At 43.8% G+C, this 19,357-nt stretch overlaps 3 protein-coding genes across 4 annotated transcripts; 2 read left to right on the plus strand and 1 right to left on the minus strand.

The window, feature by feature from the left end:
• The first annotated feature begins 1,541 nt into the window (after positions 1-1,541).
• LOC9267789 (cathepsin B-like protease 3) lies at positions 1,542-5,712 on the plus strand. Its single transcript, XM_015784064.3, has 12 exons — positions 1,542-1,638; positions 1,747-1,892; positions 2,999-3,073; positions 3,167-3,247; positions 3,383-3,539; positions 3,661-3,665; positions 3,757-3,831; positions 3,937-4,062; positions 4,209-4,427; positions 4,898-5,011; positions 5,103-5,138; positions 5,235-5,712. Exons 2-12 carry the CDS (start codon positions 1,839-1,841, stop codon positions 5,367-5,369), a joined length of 1,077 nt encoding a protein of 358 aa, XP_015639550.1. The 5' UTR covers positions 1,542-1,638; positions 1,747-1,838; the 3' UTR covers positions 5,370-5,712.
• A 192-nt stretch (positions 5,713-5,904) lies between these two features.
• Positions 5,905-8,341, minus strand: LOC4338374 (protein LEAD-SENSITIVE 1). Its single transcript, XM_015784066.3, has 2 exons — positions 7,996-8,341; positions 5,905-6,945 (listed from the first exon to the last, which is right to left on the minus strand). The coding sequence occupies exons 1-2, from the start codon at positions 8,090-8,092 to the stop codon at positions 6,197-6,199; spliced, it is 846 nt and encodes a 281-aa protein (XP_015639552.1). The 5' UTR covers positions 8,093-8,341; the 3' UTR covers positions 5,905-6,196.
• Positions 8,342-11,854: 3,513 nt separating this feature from the next.
• Positions 11,855-19,034, plus strand: LOC107277955 (uncharacterized). Of its 2 annotated transcripts, XR_010741258.1 has the most exons (8): positions 11,855-11,990; positions 12,482-12,645; positions 13,896-13,976; positions 14,054-14,122; positions 14,822-14,934; positions 18,113-18,287; positions 18,373-18,675; positions 18,762-19,034. XR_010741258.1 is itself a non-coding variant. In XM_066310341.1 (6 exons), exons 2-6 carry the CDS (start codon positions 12,602-12,604, stop codon positions 16,040-16,042), a joined length of 420 nt encoding a protein of 139 aa, XP_066166438.1. In that variant the 5' UTR covers positions 11,855-11,990; positions 12,482-12,601; the 3' UTR covers positions 16,043-16,376. The 2 variants fall into 2 exon arrangements, 1 of the variants encoding a protein (XP_066166438.1); XM_066310341.1 differs by lacking the exons at positions 18,113-18,287; positions 18,373-18,675; positions 18,762-19,034 and adding an exon at positions 15,930-16,376.
• Positions 19,035-19,357: the final 323 nt, after the last annotated feature.

Genomic DNA, 19,357 nt, shown 5'->3' on the forward strand with positions numbered 1-19,357 from the left:
TGCCACTCGCTGTCCAGCCGTCGACCTCCTGCCGAAGCCACACTGCCGCGCCGTGGCCAGCCAGATCCAGCGCGGAGTTGCCGGATCCACCCACGGGACGGCTAGATCCGGGCGTGGCCGTTCCGGATCCGTAGCATCCACCATCGCCACCAAATGCCATCACCGTCCCCGCTACCGTCTCATCCCTACTGCTCGCAGCCACTTGACGCCACGCGCCACGGAGACGTGGCCATCGCCATCATACGTCGTCGCTAACCCCACCGCCATTGGCCACCTCCACTGCTGCCGCCAGCCGCCTCCTCCGTCCCACCACCTTCCGTCGATCGGAACTGCCGCCGCCCTCTCGCTAGATCCAGACGGTGCGGCGCGGATTTGGCCGGACCGCCGCCACCCCGAGTGGCTCCCCTAGCCGCCCAAGCACGAGGTGGGCGAAGCCCCGCCGCCGCCGTCCTTGCGGCCGCGTGGCGTTGCCGGCGGCCACTCGCGCGGTGGCGAGGCGAAGGAGGAGTGGGGGGGGGGGAGGAGGGGAGCGGCGAGGTTTTCGCCTCCGGTGCAACCCATGGGGAAGGCGACGCGAGAGTCAACAATGTGGGGAAACAAGCATTAGGTATCTATCTCTGGTATTTTTAATGAAGATGATATGACAGATAGAATGAATGGTTTGTAACCGACCGCTAAGGCACTAACAAGTGTGTGGATCACTCACGTATGCGTATGAGTGCGTCACTCGTTAAAACTAAACTGAGAACGCTCTCGGTTTAGATTTACCTTAATTATAATATACTCAATATATCTCAAGTGGTGTTCTTTTCTCCTGAAGATGAAGATTATGTTTTTTATGCAAAACAATGTGGTATTAACGTATGATTGATTAAGTTTTAATTATTATAAACTTGAAAAATAGATTAATATGATATTTAAGAGTAACTTTCATATAGAAAGTTTTCGCACGAAACATACTGTTAAGCAATTTAAAAAACATGCCACGAAAATTTTTATCTTCGTCTAATTAGTTGGAGAAATGAAGGGGGCCTCAGTTGGTCGTGGTCGCAATAAGAACAGCCAACGGCGAGCACGGCACGCAAGGAAATCAGTTGGTGGAGGAATGGGCGAGACGGCGAGTGCTCCCAAGGAAAAGGATAGGGAAAAAAAATCAGCGGTCTCTGTCTCGTGTGCCTCGCCTCACGGCCTCACCTCGTTAACATATTTTAAAAGAGATAAAGAAAGTAAGAAAAAAAGTAGCGGGCTATAAATCTTTAGCCAGCTGCAATACAGACTTCAAGATATAATATGTGTATGATAGGTAGAATCAGGTATTAATAGTATAGTAAGCAACTATTATATGAATTGACTATTATATTAGCTATAGATGATTTAGAGCTAATAGTTGGTTATACTACTATTAAACTTTTTGCTCTTAGTACCTGCGCGCCCATCTCTATTGATGCTTTTTTTTAATTATTATTTTTTCCCCTCTTGTTTATGATGGCAGCAAGAGGCACAACAGCTATAAATAAATGAGAGAGACAGACCGGGGGCACAGCCGGGGGGAGCTGCTGAGGACTGAGGTAGGGGAAAGAAGAGAAGAGAAGCAAGCAACACCAACAGCAACACGCAAGGAGTGGAGGACTCTTCAAGGTATCCCAACCAAAGATATTTTGCTCTGCCACTATCATCTCCTACCATTAATCCCACTCCCACATCCATCCTCTTGTTAATTGACTTGTTCATTTTTGCAAGCTGTAGGTCTGGAGAGTGGAGAGGAAGAGGAATCCTCCTCAGTCCTCACCTTCAGATTTCAGAACACAGGCAATCGGCCCTAGCTGCAATCCAACAAGATGGGCATGCCTCTGCTGCTGCTGCTGCTGATCCTCGTCGCTGCTGGCCCCCAGGTCCTTTTCTCATCACCTTTACTTGTTTCTTTCTTTCTTTCTGCGATCTAGCCGTCTCAAATCTATCCATACATTTCGACCAGCAATTCACCTTTTTACTGTACAAAACCAACAGCTAACACTAAGATCCAATCAAGTATCTTCGATTCTTTACTGGTGGAATCCAATTGAAATTTCTTCTTGGGGCAGGCAGATTTTCTGCCGCAGATATGCTCCATCCATTACTATTTGCGCTAGTTCTCTCCTTAGTCTGAGGATGGATTACTGAATAGAAAAACGCACTTGCGTGCATTGGAGGCATCTCTACAGCCCTACAGTGGACATCTGATTATTGAAATGGACTGTAGTGGTGTCATAGATTTGCTTATATCAAGGAGAAAGATAGATCTGAGTTAAGCATACTTAGGGTCAGGGAGACAAAGTTGCTCATGACCAGAAATAGGGGAATTCTGATCAAAACAGAAATATGGAAAGTCAGTTACAAAAGACTAATCCTTCACAAAATAGGAAGCTCCTTCAGGCTTCCAGTGTTATAATTGGTGTACCTCATTTTCACATCTTATGTGTGAGGAATTGTCTCATGATTAATGAATTTTCCCTTTCCGACAGTTCACTTTATTTAAGAGTAAATTTCATAGAACTGCAATTATTTGATCAAAAATATCACTTTGCTACAACTTTAGTCAGCCATTTCACAAAGCTACAACTTTAGCAAATGATTTTATCAATAAACTACAACTTTAACCCACCACGTGTGTCTAACATGTGGGCTCGATGTGTAACTGTGTGAGTTTTACATAAATGCCTGACTAATGGGTCTAGATTCGTCAAGTGTATAAAGCTGCAGTTTTATGATAACACCGTGTACTATTGTTGCAGTTTTCTGAAATGTCTGACTAAAGTTGTAGTAAACCGATAGTTTCGATAGAATAGTTGCAGTTCTCTGAAATTTACTTTATTTAATGAATTTCCCTTTCCCTCACAAAAATAAAAGAATACAAGCACACAAAAGCTTCATGTTTCCTCTACACAAAACAAAACAGAGAAGGAACTGTACCTTGAATTATGTTGTGAGCTGAATCACATCTGTATGTACACATGCACAGGCAGGCAGAGCTGCAAAGCCAATCCCAAATCTCCAGCTCATGACCAAGGAGGGCGGCAGTTCAAGAATCATCCAGGTTATGCCTTTCTATTTCAATTCGTTCTTCTCACCTTATTGTATTTTCTTATTTACTCATGACATATCATTCAATGGTATTTTGTTGTCACAGGACGACATCATAAAGGCAATCAACAAGCATCCCAATGCTGGCTGGACGGCTGCACGGAATCCATACTTTGCAAACTATACTGTAAATAACAACACCCTCCTGTTGTTGTTTTCTTTTTTTTTTTTGCGGGGACACCTTCCTGTTGTTGTTAGTATTGCATACATCAAAACATTTATCTCATGCTTGTTCGGTGGCCTCAATAATCCTCCTGTACAGACTGCGCAATTCAAACATATCCTTGGAGTGAAGCCAACACCGCATAGTGTGCTAAATGATGTCCCTGTCAAAACTTATCCAAGATCGCTGATGCTTCCAAAGGAGTTTGATGCCAGGTCTGCATGGTCACAGTGTAACACAATTGGGACCATACTTGGTAAGTTCAATTAGTACCTCAATGTTTGACCTGTAATTAGTTCTAATGAATACACTAACCATTCTTCATTTCCTCAATAATTTTCCACCAAACCATGGGAAATGTTGATTTTCATGCGCAGATCAGGTAAACTACGCGCACCACCATAAATTGTTAATCCCATGAGGGTTTAGAATGCAAGATATAATAGGTATTATGTCTTGGTTGACAATGACAGGGTCACTGTGGCTCGTGTTGGGCATTTGGTGCTGTGGAGTGTCTCCAGGATCGTTTCTGCATTCATTTCAACATGGTCAGTGAATATGAATGACAAGTCCGTTCTCATGGCCAAGGCTTCTAACTTAATTTATTGTTCCTTTGCTCACATAGCCAAGCTACTGTTTTTTATTCCTTGTAGAACATTTCGCTATCTGTCAATGACCTAGTGGCATGCTGCGGTTTCATGTGCGGCGATGGTTGTGATGGAGGCTATCCTATCATGGCATGGCGCTACTTTGTTCGGAATGGTGTTGTTACCGATGAGGTATTGTCCATTTTCTACATGCTATGACATGAATGTTTCTGCATGATCCAGCAGTAATCCTATATGTGAATATTTTTTTCCCGGCTCCTGCAACATTAGTTCAGCTTGATATACTCAGAAAATGCACATTTTCCATTGTTTTGCAGTGCGATCCATACTTTGATCAGGTCGGTTGTAAGCATCCAGGATGCGAACCTGCTTATCCTACGCCAGTGTGCGAGAAGAAATGCAAGGTGCAGAACCAAGTTTGGCTGGAAAAGAAGCATTTCAGTGTCAATGCATACAGAGTAAATTCTGATCCACATGACATAATGGCAGAGGTCTACCAAAATGGCCCTGTAGAAGTTGCTTTCACCGTTTATGAGGTACCATTGACTTTCTATTTTTTTTCCATGCTCTTTCACCAAATTGTTGATTGTTGGTTAGCAGAAATCAAAATGGACTGTAGGCTGCAGTTGCTGCTTTGTCACTTTCAAATAAAATATGACGTGCAGAATATAAAGCTTCTTAAAAAGAGCTTTACGTATAGAGATAAGGCTTAGGAAGAACAAGACGGAAGAAGAGGGGTGGGGGATGAAAATAACCCAAACAGGAAAGTAGTTCTTAGATATTTTCTGGGGCCTGGAGTATTTATCTTTTTCTGGTGCACTACATGAGAAGATGTGCACACTAGTAATCTTTCAAACGTTGGAGTTTGGTTCAATTGGCTACACATCTAATTTTACGCATGTTTTGTGACTTCATTTATAACATTCTGAGGTCTATCAGAAAAGAGTATGATTTCTCTTTGATGCATAGCATTGTTGATTTGATTTAATGCTCCAACATTGTGAAGGATTTTGCACACTACAAATCAGGAGTATACAAGCACATCACAGGTGGCATGATGGGTGGTCATGCTGTCAAGTTGATTGGATGGGGAACCACGGATGCTGGCGAGGATTACTGGGTACTTGTCTATTCCCCATATTACGTTATCTATTAATTAAACCTATATTTAAGCACTAATTTTCTTTCTTTCATCCTTTTGTGTGTTACAGCTGCTTGCAAACCAGTGGAACAGAGGATGGGGCGATGTAAGTCCTTGGCAAATATATAAGTTCAATAAGTGAAATGTTGCATAATTTGTATTTTTTGAGCTATTAATAATGTTTGGTCGGTGATACTGGTAGGATGGGTACTTCAAGATCATAAGGGGCACAAACGAATGTGGCATCGAAGAAGATGTTGTTGCTGGTATGCCCTCGACGAAGAACATGGTGAGGAACTATGATAGCGCCTTCGGAGTCGGAACGGCCATAGTTTGACTTTAATCAATGTTAATGGCCTCAAATACGGTTGGGATCATGTAAATTTGTCCTGGGTGATTTCTGGATTTTGCACACACGGGCAGGCTTCTCGAGACTGATCGGAGTTTAGGCTACTTGTCCAGAAACACATTGGAATAATATCTGAATAATAGATGTATTCTCTCTCTCTCTCTCTCTCTCTCTCTCTCTCTCTCTCTACGTCCGGTTAACTACGGGATGTGACGTAGAGGTGTTAGGGAGGAGCGCACGTTAATCTCGCTGTAATCCAAGTTGAGACTTGAAGAATTAATGTGTATGCTGTAAGTCAAATGATATGCGATCTGTGCGCTGCTTACTAGTATCCCAAAAGTATGGATTTTGTTCAATCAGTCTACAGCTTGACACAATTGCAGCAGCAAGCACTCGCTTGGACGCATCTAGCTCCAAATTCCTGCAAAACACTGGATATCTTGGTTCAATGGGAACCGAGAAGTCGGACAATGACAGCAGGCATCGATTTCAGGATTCCCCATTCAAGGTACCAGAATGCAGATACAGTAAATAAAAACGATGATACATTCATATGGACAGAATCACAGAATACAAACAGCGCAGAGCAATCGGTACAATCGACAACAGATCGAATGGCACACTGCCTTTTTCCTATCAGTAAGAGTTAGCTCAGCGACTCCGAGACGCAGCCGCCATGGCCGTCTCCATGGCATTCTTGAGGAGCAACATTTCCTTGGCATTCTTGAGGAGCAACATAAACGATGATACATTCATAATCGGTACAATCGGCAACAGATCGAATGGCACACTGCCTTTTTCCTATTAGTAAGAGCTTAGCTCAGCGACTCCGAGACGCAGCCGCCATCGCCGTCTCCATGGCATTCTTGAGGAGCAACATCATTTCCTTGGCATTCTTGATGGCTTTCCTGAGGAGGAGCAACAGCAACATCCCGCGGCGGCCAGTGCTCCACCAGCCTCTCCACGGGCACTTTGACGACATCGCGGCGAACACCGATATCTGAGACATATCGCCCCACGCAGTACATGCCGCTCGTCACAACCACCAGCCCACCAGCGCTGGTCGTCAGGAACCGGAGCGGCGACGAGGCCACCGCGCTGAAGGCAGCCGTGAGGGAGGCCAGCTGCCCGCTGCGCCCCACGCTGAAAGCGGTCTCCACCAGCAGCCCCGTCTTGCAGTATATCGCAAAGTCCTCGCAATTGTTCTTGAACAGGCTATACGTCCCGAACCCGCTGTTCAGGAGGTGCTGGGCACGGTGGATCACGATGTCGGCGGGGTCCGAGGCTGCCAGGGTGCACGTTCCTCCTCGCGCTTTCACGAGGAAGAAAGCGGGGGACACCGCGTAGTCGAACAGGTACGGATTGCCCCCATCCAAGAAGCAATCGAGGCACGACATTATGACCCCCTGCTGCTTAATCAGGTGACCACATTTCTCGCAGGGAGGACCCTCCTCCGTTGCTGGAGATGAGCTGAAAAGGAACATGTCCAAGAATGTTCCTGTCCCAATTTCATGTCCAGTTGCTCTTGTAAAATGAATAACCATGGCATCACCAATATATATCCCTGAAAATGAAGTTCAATTTCGGGAACAGGTCAGAGACATGGTCTTAGCGAGTATCCTTGCTCCTTAGCAAATAAGTCAACAGGAAAACATGAACTGACTGTATAATGTGGGGTTAACGGACATGGAGCACATAAATGTTGCGTGGCATGCCAATCAAGTAATGAGTGTTATGTTTTCCATAATAGATGGCAAATGACATCGCCGACGGTATATTGTGCATATGTCGGTTACCAGCATGTAGGAGAGGCTTTATTTTCGGGAATGCGCAAAATGATTGCACGTCAATATATTAGAATAGGAGAGGCTTTATTTGGAAAGGGGATGGCCATTGTGATGGTGGATTGGTGGGCATTGTTTAGTTAATTGTCTAAGGTTTGTACACCAAAAAAAAGGGCAGGTTGGGCATAAAATACCTACCTGTGTTCGGGAGAGCTCTAAATTTGAGATGGATTTATCTTAAATGGAAAGATAAGCAGAATCCTTCGATTGAGATGCAGGTTCCATGCGACTCAACAGACGAGACTTCTTTTTAGTGCCTCCAGACTTATTTCTTTGGACAATGGTAAAAACAAGAAAAGAATGGAAATCCAGGTGGCCAAACAACCAGACTCCTAAAGATATCGCCCAAAATTGTATTCTTGAGTGCTCAGGGAAAATGGTACCGATTTCCTTGAGCTGACTGGTAATCCACATGGCTTAAATCGGTAAGACACAGCGGACAGCATCAACAGGTTATGGACAAATGTCAGCCAGGTTCGACCATTTCCAGGTTAATCATTTTGCATCAGGCAGCATCAACAGCCAGCATAGGAGGTGATTGTTCACTGGAGCCTTGAGCAGGCACAGTTGTTGACTTATGACTTGGAAAAGGGATACTAACTGAAAATAAATACAAGCTTTGTTTTTTCCATGAACAAATTACTACTACTTCTCCATCTCCAGATCAGACACATTGTATTTCACATGGATGAAGAGTGACTAGGTTTTTGGGGATGAAGAAGCATAGCAAGCATCGGAGGAGGAGGAAGAAGAAGAAGAAGAAGAATCACCGTGGTGCGCATAGAGGTAGGCAGTTCTCCAAGAGTAGATGTGATCCCCGGCGGCGAGGTCCAGCCGATCTACCCGGTTGGACAGCACGCCCACCATATCGTTGGGTGTCGTGCTCCTCCTCCTCCTCCGCCAAATCAGAACCGAAGAAGAAATCGATCCCCCTTCCTCCCTTCCCTCAAACCGAAGAAATCTAAGAGTCACCTGGGCATGGACATCCTCATTGCCACCTTCCCCTACCCTTTCCCTGGATGGATGGCTGGGTGGGCTGGATGCTTGCTTAGCGGCGAAGGAAGGACGCCTCCTCCCCTTCCCGGATGAATTGGGGTGGATGCCGCCGAAGGAGACGGGAAAATTACTCCACTTCTTTTTTTTTTTTTTGAGAGAGAGAGAGAGAGACGAGACGGCTGGGAAGGGATGGGCCGCACCTTGGGCCCAAGCCCAACGTACTTCATCTATCTTCTCTTCTAGGAATAAGTTCATCTGAGGTCCCTTAGCTTGTCAACGAATCCGATTTTCGTCCTTCAACCGAAAAACTAGATACGGCGGGTCCCTCAACTGTCAAAACCGGTGCAATATAGGTCCTATGGCGGTTTGAACGGCAGTTTTCGCTTACGTGACGCTTACGTGGCTAATTTGACTCGGACTTCATATGATGTGGCAGTGACGTGGCGCTTACGTGGCAATTTGATTTGAAAAATAATAAAATTGTGGGCCCGCATGTCAATTACACCAAAAAAAATAATTTCAAAATGGTGGGGGCCACGTGGGTCCCACATGTCATTCTCACCCCTCCTCTCTCCTCAACTCCCCTCTATTCATCTCTCTCCCCTCTCTGTCCTCTCTCCAGGTGTGAGTGATGAGGGGTAGCGCGTGGCGGCCGAGCAAGGAGGGAAGCGGCATAAATCTAAGGCCAGTTACATTAGGTGCTAACAAAATGTACCATATGCACATTTCCTTTATACGATATTTTTGGCTCGCTCAATCCTAGCCAGACACTAGAGAACTTGCACGCGTAGCGGCCACTTGCGGATGGCTGAGTGTACATGCAAACCACGACGACGCAAAGCTGCGCCACCGATGCCACTATGGCCAGTACTCCCTCCGTCCCCTCCGCCCCCTCCAAAAAAAAATCAATCATGGGTTTGAACCTAAATTGGACACAGACACACATGTATCCAGGTTCAAACCTAAGATTGTTTTTTTTTCGGACAGAGGGGGTAAGTGTTAACATGCCTAGGCACTGCTTCCCACCTCCTTCACATCCACCAAAGACCAAACCACCACCCGAAAATGCGTTCTGCCCAGTTGCGCCACGACACAACCCGCCTCCTCGTAGGGGTGAAAACGATCTGGAAATTTCCGAGATTTTCGGCTGCCGTTTTCAGTTTGCATCGACTGTTTCAGTCGGTATCGGTAACCGACGGTGGTGGAAATGGAAACGATAATATCTTCCGAAAATGGTAGTGGAAATAGGATGGAGGTTTTCCCGACCGGTTTGTCGGTAACTGTATTTGTACGGTAGTTTTCGTCAAAATTCTGAAAAAAAAATCTGAAAGTTCCCCAGTGGCTCAGCCGGCCAAACCCATCGGAAGCCCATAAATGAAGAAAGCCTGGTACGCTTGCAGCTCATAAAAAAGGGGAAGTGACCAAGAAAATGTTGCTAACCCTATGATGTGGCATGTGGATTTTGCTGAACTTTGGTCTCCTCAGCTTATCGATGCTAAAGTACTGTTGAACTTTGTTTATATTGTTTATCAAACTTATTATCATATCGTTAATCATCATATAATGATGTTATGTGGAGTGTGATGATGTAAGAATAAAGTTAAAAGGTCATCTTCGCGCATAGTTAAATGTGTGCTATAGAGATTCCTAATGGGTACGTGCGTGCTAGATGGCACAGCCCCTCTCGGCCTCTCCTCCTAGTACATCAATAAAACTTTTAACGATTTGGAAAATTTTCAACTTAGATTTAAAAAGTTTCAAATTAAAACTTTCAACTTAGATTTGAAAACTTAACAAGATTTTTTGAAAATTTTTAATCCAGATTTGAAAACTTTCAAAGTCAAGATTTAAAAACTTTTATATCGGATTTTGAAAACTTTTAACTCAAATATGAAAACTTTCATCTCAAAATTCAAAACTTTTAACTAAAATTTTAAAAACTTTTGACTCAAAATTCGAGTTGAATCAGGCGCATTCAGGTGCACATGATTTAAAAAATTCACAAAAAAATAAAAAAAAATCGTGAAAAAAAATCATGCACGCGTGATTAAGAAAAAACACGAAAAAAATAATGCAAAATCTCGCGTGGGCATGGATTAACTAACTTGTGCAAGATAGAAATATAGAATCATGCAACAGACCTTTCACACGGTAGAAGTAGCAGGTTTCATTGGGTGTATGCCTCACGTGGAAGTGTGCGCCGCCAGCGTGTATGGGTGAATTAGTTTTCTCGGTGTTCTATGCCACTCTTCGCTGATTCCGATATGATTTGTTGACTTCCAACCAATATCAGTATATTCCGTTTCGATGGTCCCGTTTCTGATATACCAATATTACCAATTTCGTTACCGTTTTCGGGTCTAACGTTCCCATTCCGTTTTCACGAAAAAAAAGAAAATGAAAATGGTATAGTGTTTTTCCGACGGTTTTCATCCAACTGAGGCTCCTCATCGCTGCTCCTGTCCTGTCGGAGAAAATTGACGTTGTGCCATCTTCAAAACCAGGTTTAGCTCAAATGCCATGCTGGTAGTGGGTTTCTTTAAAATGCCACTTTCAACCGAAGGTTACATGCCAGAATGCTACCCTTCATCCACATGCCGCTGAGCGCGGTTCACTGCCTGCCGCCGAGTGCGTAGTTCACCGACTGCCGCCGCCACCGACGAGCGCGTGGATCTGGTGCCACCACCTGCTTCCCAGCCGGCGCCGCCACCTCCTGTCCCACGATTCCCTCCTCGCTGCTGGTGACGTCTTGAGCAGCGACGGCGGCATGATGTCCACGATCAACACCTTCCCACCACCGAGGGCCACCACGCATGCCTTCCCGCCGCCGACGGTCATCTCCGCCGCGCCCTTGAGGCGCTCGGACTCAGCTACCATCCTCTACCGAGCGGTGCCCCAGTCGTAGGCGGTGAGCGCGCCACGCTCCTCATCCAAAACGTAGATGGTCTCGCCGTTGTCCAGGGGCGACGCCGCCGCGGGGCCCTTCCAACCGGCGAGCATGCGGGGCGGCATGTCCTTCCAACGATCGGCACGGAGGTCGAACACTAAGCGCTCCTTAGCGTTGCGGCTGCGGAGGTTGACCATGCAGACCTTGCCGCCGGAGCAGACGGCCTCCGCGGCTGAACCGCCCGTCGCGCAGCGGCAGGATCGGCTCCCACGCGGCGGTGGGCGGCGAGGCCGCGGGGTCCCACAACGCGCCAGAGCGGGTGACGGCAGGGTCGTAGCCTGCGCGGACGCCCCCAGTGACAAACACGCGACCGCGCGCCGCGCCGGCCGCAGACCAGCTATCCCTGCGCCGCTGGTCACCGACGGAGGTGGAAGAAGGGTAGAAATAAGGGTATTTTTGTCTGTTCGGGTATTATAGTAAGTAGGCTTCAGGTGAAACCACTCCTATACGGCATTTGAGCGAAACCCGTTTTTGGAGTTAGCAATATGTAAATTTTCTCGTCCTGTCGCCGCCTTTGCCCCTGCCGGCTGCCGCGCCGGGCAAAACAAGATCGTCAAGATCTCCTCGCGGTCTGCTCCTGCTCAGCCTTCCTCGCCGCGCTTCCAAACCCTAATCCTCCTCTAATATCTCTGCCTCGCCCTCACAGGTGCCGCCGCCGATTCATCGCCGTCACCGATGCCGCGCATCTCCGCATTCAGCCGCCGGGCACATTTCTCGCGCCGCCCCCCATCCCCATGATCCAACCGCCATCGCCAGGAACATCTCTTCCCCGTTGCCGATCTGATCCGTCCGCCCCCGACGTCCATCGCTGGATTTCCTAAGGTACTCCACTGTTTACTACTGTTCATATAGGAATCCGAATATTGTTTGTAGTATTGCCTTAAGCAGTGCACCCGAATCTGTTGGGAAATATCGTCTGTCATCTTTTCTGCTATTTACTTGTGAATCGGTGGGATTTTCATTGCAGCAGGACACTATCTACTTTAATCCACCTTTTATACTTGCATGTGTGCACATGAACATAATACATGCACTTCGGTGTAAAGATCCACGTGGTCTCAATTGAGTATTCAACTTGAAATTGGTGAACGGATTAATCTCAGTGGCTTGGTGCTTGTCTGTTGAAGCTAACTTTGTGTTAGGTTTTCTTTTGGTGATGAGGAGAGCCCATTCTTTTCTCTTGCTAAACAGGCCATCAAATACTATTTTCTTCAGGACTCATTTTTTCTCAATCACTACATATCTTTTCTTCTTTTGCAGTTCTTGAAAGTTGGAGTGGCAACTTGAGGCAGTGATTACTTTTTATTTTTCAGCCCAGACGGAAAAACCAACCTAAGCTAACAAGGAAGACGAGAGGGCCAGAGGGGAGGGAGGGATTCCTCTTCCTTGCTGCCGCCATCGAAACCGCTCTTCTTCTCTGCTGCGGGGTGGGGATGGAGGAGGGCCTCGCACGCCGGCTCTTGGTACACCAACAATGGTACTTGATCCACTCTCCTCCGCTACTGCAATCTCTACTACTCCCTCCGTTTCACAATGTAAGACTTCCTAGCATTGCTCACATTCATATAGATGTTAATGAATCTAGACACACATATATATCTAGATTCATTAACATCTATGTGAATGTGGGCAATGTTAAAAAGTCTTACATTGTGAAACGGAGGGAGTAGTTCAATCCGATCGATGGATTCTCCCACTTTGGGGCAGGGGGGTGTGGGGTTGGAGGAGGAGGCTTCTTACTAGTTCAATCCAATCGATGGATTCTCCCACTTTTGGGGAGGGGGGAGAAGTTAGAGGAGGGATTTCTTGCTTACGAGATTTGGGGAATTAACGGGGTCCGGTTCGGTGGTGGTGATTACTCAATTCCGCGGCCTAGCCTAGCTTCTTGGAGTGCACTTGTGTTGTTTGTTGTGGAGGAGTGAGTGTTGACTTGTTCGATTGTGTGCGCTTTTCAAAATGCAAAAGAGGATGCTGCATATCTTCGGAGTTTTAGTTTTAAACGATCTGGAGTGTAAATAGTCTAGTAGCTTCAAACTGTTGATAACTTGATATATGTTGGCGGTTGATGTTTTGCAGGTTGTTGTGAATAATTTTCTTGATAGTCATCCAAATATGCGTGCTTGAATTGTTTGGTTGGCATTTTGGATGATTTCACCAGTCATTACGGCTCTCTTGCTTCAAATTTAGTTGCTAAGATTGTGGGAACTATTTTTATATTGTTAGAAAAATGCAGGAACCGCTTGCCATTGTTATACATGGTTTCATATAAATTATGCACTTTCGGAATAGTTTTTTATTAGAAGGAATGAATTACCGGCAACCTTATCATATGGACATGGATCAATTTTATTGTGCTATCAGGCATGATGACATTTTAGGTACTGCTTATTAGATTAATATCATTCTTTTTTGCCCAAACACGTAGTAGGCTGACATGATTGATGAAACTGGATCATTTGCTATTTGTTATGCAAATGCAATAACTATTTTAGCTGTCAGACCATTCTGGAAACACATGAGCTGTTTAGTTTTACTGGGAGTTGAACCATTCATTCCTAGCTGACTCCATTATCTTCTTGCTCTGCAGTTTCCAACATTAATTCATAAAAGCATGTAATTTGTTGAAAACTTTCAGGGATCTCAACCATTTTCTTCTTTTTAAAATTTTGGTTCGACAATTTACCACTTTAGCTCTGTCTCCTAAATTCGTTACTCCATGTTAGCCAGGAAACTGGATGAGGAACTTGATGGTTGGCTGAGGGCTGCTGGTCTAACCAAGTCCCCTGATGTGAGTGCAGTAATTGCGCCGTAAGATGGTATTTAACTATTCATATGATGGTGAATTTCTTCTGTTCTATTTTAACAATTGTTTCTTGCCATTACAGCCATGCTGGCTATTCATACTCAGGGCGGTGTGCGGCATATGCTTTTGGCAACATTGATCCAACTAACATGTATGTTATTTACACATTACTGTTACTCTCTCAAAATTTCAGATCTTCTAATAGTAAATCACTGTCTTGCTGTACTGGTAATACCTTGACTTGAATGCTTTCATGTAAAAGTACCTCGGATGTACCATTTTATCAACCTGTACTTTTATCTCTCATTGGTATAATTGGTAAAGTGATCTTTATGAGTGATGCATGCATTTTTATTTATTTTATTTTGAAAGTTGGACATGGGTTCTAGCATTAACTAAAGAACTAGATGGTCACATGTATTAATCCTAGAGTTTAAACCCGGGTGAGTGAGGATGTTAAACACCTACCTCACCACCAAAGCTATAGGCCATTTCCTGACAACCTCAGTTTCCAAACATCCCATGTCTATTCAAACCGAACACACCAAGATAATCATAAAACATTCACTTTTGTTGCATAAATATATGATATGCTTTTGTCATTCTAAACACTGCAATAGTTCTGCTACTTTTGAATTTTGAATATGTATTTTTAAGAATAGTTTTGGTAGATTTTTTACTTGTCTCCTTAACAATGATGAAAAGAGAGATGCAAAATCAAACTCTGAAATTCAGAATCAGCTTCAGCTTTTAAGAATGTCCAAAAAATACTACTTACATTATTATAGCTGATTACTTTATTCTAATTTTCACTTTGCCCATCTAATATGTTTTCCTGTATGTGATCCAGTTCTCGGGTCTTCCTGTTAGGCCCCTCACATCACTACTATACTCCAAAATGCGCATTAACAAGAGCTACTATTTATAGCACCCCAATTGGGGATTTGCCAGTAGACCATGAAGGTATGCTGTTACTGACTTGAATATTTTACATTCATATTACATGCCATGCAATCTAATTACCGTCTTTACCTAAGATTTCTCTTGGATAATAGGCCAGAACACCAACATTAGTATTGCCCTTAACCTGACCCAATATGCCTTCCATGCATGATTAGCACTTTAGCAGTACTAATATGATTTTACGACATAATTATTTTTAGACATCCATCCGTATTAATTATTTCTGTTTTGAACTTTCTATATTTTCAGACAGAGCCATTTGTGCTTAAGATTCCCCTTTTAAAGTAGTGGTGGTAATAATCTGCCACCCCACCTGCTATCGTTGCTACTTTTTCTTGAGTTGCCTGAAAATTTTCAATATCACACATTAGTCCAATATAAGTGAATTGCCACAGGCACACTGTACAGTATATGAGTTATTATATTATTCAATGTGTTTAAACATTGTCAAGTGCTCCTCGTTGCAAACAATGTGTAACTGGTTTGATGCAAAAACCACACATCTATATACTCACTCCGTCCTAAAATATAGCAAAATACTAAAGTAGTACTCGATTAGACACCACCTGGTACTACGAATGTGGACAGACCCCTATCAAGATTCATAGTACTAGGTGGTGTCTAATCAAGTATTAGGTTGCTATATTTTAGGTCGGATGGAGTATCTTTCTCTCAGTAGCAGCATGGCCTTTAGTTACATTGATCAAAGCAAACATCATGGTCATAAGGCCCTTGCAAGGGAGACCAGCATAAGCCATAAACAAAATAAGCAAGTCCAGAACAAACCATTTAGCCTTCAAACCTCACTAAACAAAACTCTCAGGCTATCAGTTAAAGCGCTGAGCATGCCCATACCCCTCCTAGCACAATAACTGATAGTAGGGGTGTCACATCCCTCACTAAACCTGGGCTTTACCCAGGTTTAGTGAGAATCCGCTGGCTCAGATTATTCGATGATCCAACGCGCTAAGGGAATTCATGTTCTCTCTTTGCAGGTTCTTACCCACGATGTATCAACAAATCTCTTCCTGTTGTGCTTAAACAATCTGCTTGTATTTTGTTTGAATTTCACCCATCTATCAAGAATAACAAAAGCAAATTAGTATAAGTCTGGTCTGAGGGGAAGAGGGGGCCATGTTGCACACTAGGCCTTCTCTCCAAGGTGGTTACAAAGGCAAAGTTCTATGTGTTAAGGATGGAGGGCTTTGGTATGGGACGGTGTATAGCATGCCAGATAGGGTAGCTCAGGGTCTCAGTTAATGTGAGAAAATGGATGTGTGATAATTAGAGGAAGGATCAGAAGGTCTTGATAGTATCAAGGAGAACCAAAAAAATCAATGGTATATATCTGTATAGAAGATCTGGGTGGTAGGTAGCCAGTTCTCTCTTAACATAAACGATGCATTTGACCAGAAAAGGCGTTAAGATTTCTCAACAGCCAACTCACATGATTTACACTTTATAGAACTGCACCCTACTCAGCAAATATAGCAACATGTTTCAGTACATTCTGATATTCCAAGAGTTCTAAAAGAAACATCTGAGACACCTTCCTCTAAAGACTGGGCAACTGAAACATCTGGGTCATCACAAAATTAGACGAGATTGGAAAAAAAAAATTCTGAAAGGCACCTCTCCAGGTCAAATGCCTTACAAAAGGAAATATTTTCGGATCTTTTGCAAAGTTACCTACTTAAACCAATGTTTAAATCTCTAAACCTTATTGAGACCCTCCTGCACCCACTAATCAACTTACCCCTTTTTCTGTAAATGGGTTGAGACCAAAATGAAGCCATGTATGGGCAGTTGCTCTCTAGATATCTTGACGATCCGAAGAACTTCTTTTCTATCTCCTCAGATTTCTGCCACTGGGGAACCCGGTAAATACTTAATTTCTACTGTCAGCTTTTTCATGCTCTGCCAACTTGCTTGTTTTCCTATGGTAATCTTTAGTGTGAGAAAACTTTAATTGTCCTGTGTCACATTTGTCATCTACTAGTTCTGCAGAACTAATTAATGAAGTTTGCAGTGTTTGGCCTATTCGAGGCTAAAGATCTGGCCATGTAGAAAAGCAGAAGAGTTGGCATGCCTGGTTTTTCATTAAATTTGCTAGCCAATTTAGTTAAAATGAGCTCATGATGCAAAATCCACAATCTTAGAGTTCTCTTGCCGAATATTTTTTTAGTAGGCCTATAGATTGTCCAAATTCTTAGTCTTTCTACCTGTACTCTTTCCAGAAGGTAGATAGTATGCCATAATAGCAGTTTTAGCTATGACTCTCTTTTCAGATCAACTCATCATCACACTTACAAATATGGTTCTTTCCAAGTTTAAATTTCAGTACAAAATCTTAATTTTGTATATGCAAATTTGAACTTCAGTAGATGTCAAAATTTGCTCTCAATAACGAAAAGGGTACCATCATATGAGCAGCATTTGTCTATCAATTGAACCCCTCATAGCAAGAGTACTCTAGATATTGTTGTGCAGTATCTTGTATTTCCACTTAGCATAAATGCAACTTATCATGTGGAATAACATTTAGGCTCGAATAATCGATATAGGCATCAGATGGAATTTGAGAACCCATCAGATCCAATTGGCAGATCCTAGAACCATCTCAATTTTGAAAGAAAAAAACAACTCCACCTGGCACATGTTGTAATAACACTATATCGCAAACCCCAATCTCGAATCCATCTCTGGTGGATGGTGACAGCACCTTGCTTCCCTGCTAAATTCATCTATAGAAACACCGGATGCTGTAGATGTATCCTGGTTTACTTCTGCCACATGGCTTAGCCTGATCATGTTGGGGTCCACCATCTGCCCAACGATGGTGATCACCAGTGTGCAAGCGTTTGGAGTTGTAGGAGTGTGAAGATGGGGGGAGGTCGCTGTGGGCTGATGTTGTTTGCGGTTCAGGGACGACACAATTTATTTGCATAAGATTTTGGTGGGAAGTAAAAAGGGAGCTAATTTGCTCCAGGCTTTGTTTCACCCGGATCTGCTTTGATCGATAGTGTAGAAAACGTGATTGAACAGCCCAGATCAGTTCATTTCATAATTGGACACCAAAGAACGCTTGCCCATGATACATCACCAGGCTAAGTTGTAGTTGTTACTTCGATCTTATAGGATTTGCATATGATTATGCTCACCTGCATCGTCTCATCAGGTTTAGTTACACATACTACGACAAGAGCCATGGTGCTATACATAAATCGATAGAGGCCTTGGACCACATGGGCATGGAGATAATAGAGACTGGTAATCCAGATGCATTCAAGCAGTACTTGCAAGAGTATGAAAATACCATATGTGGGCGCCACCCCATCAGCGTTTTCCTCAGTGTAAGCGTTGTGGCGATCTAACTAGTGTTATCTCTTCATTTCTACTTCTATAACTTCGTCCTCTTTATGCAATATAATGTTCCAGATGCTGAAACATTGTTCGACGAAGATCAAGATCAGATTTGTTCGGTATGAACAGTCAAGCCAGTGCAAGAGCATGAGAGACAGCAGCGTGAGCTACGCTTCTGCAGCAGCCAAGGTGGATACTCCAGCCGAAGAAGAGAAGGATTGGATTGAGTAGGTTGTGGATTTTGCCCGGATCACTTGTACAACCCCCCGCCTGCAGCTAGCATGATCGTTTTGCAATCCATGTATCTGCCTGCCAAACTCTATAAAGTAATTATAGGTTCCTGTTGGAGACCGATTGTTGCAGCAAGTTTAACACCAGGTAACAACAATGAATAAGGAATACTCATATTTCTGGATACATTTACCCTAGTATCAACGAGCTGAATATTCTTTTTGGGGTTTCAGGCCTGCTTAATGGCGGTGGGTTTTTTTTTCCGACATAGATTCTGCACCAGCAAGATCAAGATGGCAACGACTACTATATGTAGCACTAGAAAAACAATACTAGCACAAACAACAAGTTACTCGTGGTACAAGTAAGCAAAAATCAGAACTACTATGGATAGCATGATTTCATTGAGATGCGAAGCTGATGTATTTGTTGAAATTCAAATCTTTAAGAGCATTATACCCCTTTGTTGAGTAGCTCATAAAAAGCTGGGACTTTTCCATCTCTAACCTGGTTTACAAATGCACTCCTCTTTCACCAATAATATAAGCATTTACAAACCTTCCATGGCTTACCACAAGCCCATATGAGTAATCTTTGCCTCCAACCATCAGATTAGTGTGAGGCGGTATTTAAACCCCTCCCCACCCCAAAGCTAAGATTGTTGATTTTATTGCAATAGCATATTAAGGTGCCATTGGCTTGAGTTTGTTGAGATTCATTCTTTCCCTACTCTTTCTTGGTCTTCGTGATTTGTCTGTATGAGTGGATTGGAGTGGGTTATCTCCTGTGCTTGGTGAAAATTTGGGGATTTTTTAAGCACCAGCATTCA

This window comes from Oryza sativa, chromosome 5, assembly GCF_034140825.1.
Source record: "Oryza sativa Japonica Group chromosome 5, ASM3414082v1".
NCBI classification, from domain to species: domain Eukaryota; kingdom Viridiplantae; phylum Streptophyta; class Magnoliopsida; order Poales; family Poaceae; genus Oryza; species Oryza sativa.

Bases quoted from the DNA above. Each gene is read 5' to 3' on its own strand.
- LOC9267789 (XM_015784064.3), top strand. From the start codon at position 1,839: ATGGGCATGCCTCTGCTGCTGCTGCTGCTGATCCTCGTCGCTGCTGGC. The intron at 4,428-4,897 runs GTACCATTGACT...AACATTGTGAAG, and splicing joins TTGCTTTCACCGTTTATGAG to GATTTTGCACACTACAAATC. The intron at 5,012-5,102 runs GTACTTGTCTAT...TGTGTGTTACAG, and splicing joins ATGCTGGCGAGGATTACTGG to CTGCTTGCAAACCAGTGGAA.
- LOC4338374 (XM_015784066.3), bottom strand. From the start codon at position 8,092: ATGGTGGGCGTGCTGTCCAACCGGGTAGATCGGCTGGACCTCGCCGCC. The intron at 6,946-7,995 runs GTGATTCTTCTT...CTTCATTTTCAG, and splicing joins CTACCTCTATGCGCACCACG to GGATATATATTGGTGATGCC.
- LOC107277955 (XM_066310341.1), top strand. From the start codon at position 12,602: ATGGAGGAGGGCCTCGCACGCCGGCTCTTGGTACACCAACAATG. The intron at 12,646-13,895 runs GTACTTGATCCA...CATGTTAGCCAG, and splicing joins CTCTTGGTACACCAACAATG to GAAACTGGATGAGGAACTTG. The intron at 14,935-15,929 runs GTATGCTGTTAC...CTCTCTTTGCAG, and splicing joins TTTGCCAGTAGACCATGAAG to GTTCTTACCCACGATGTATC.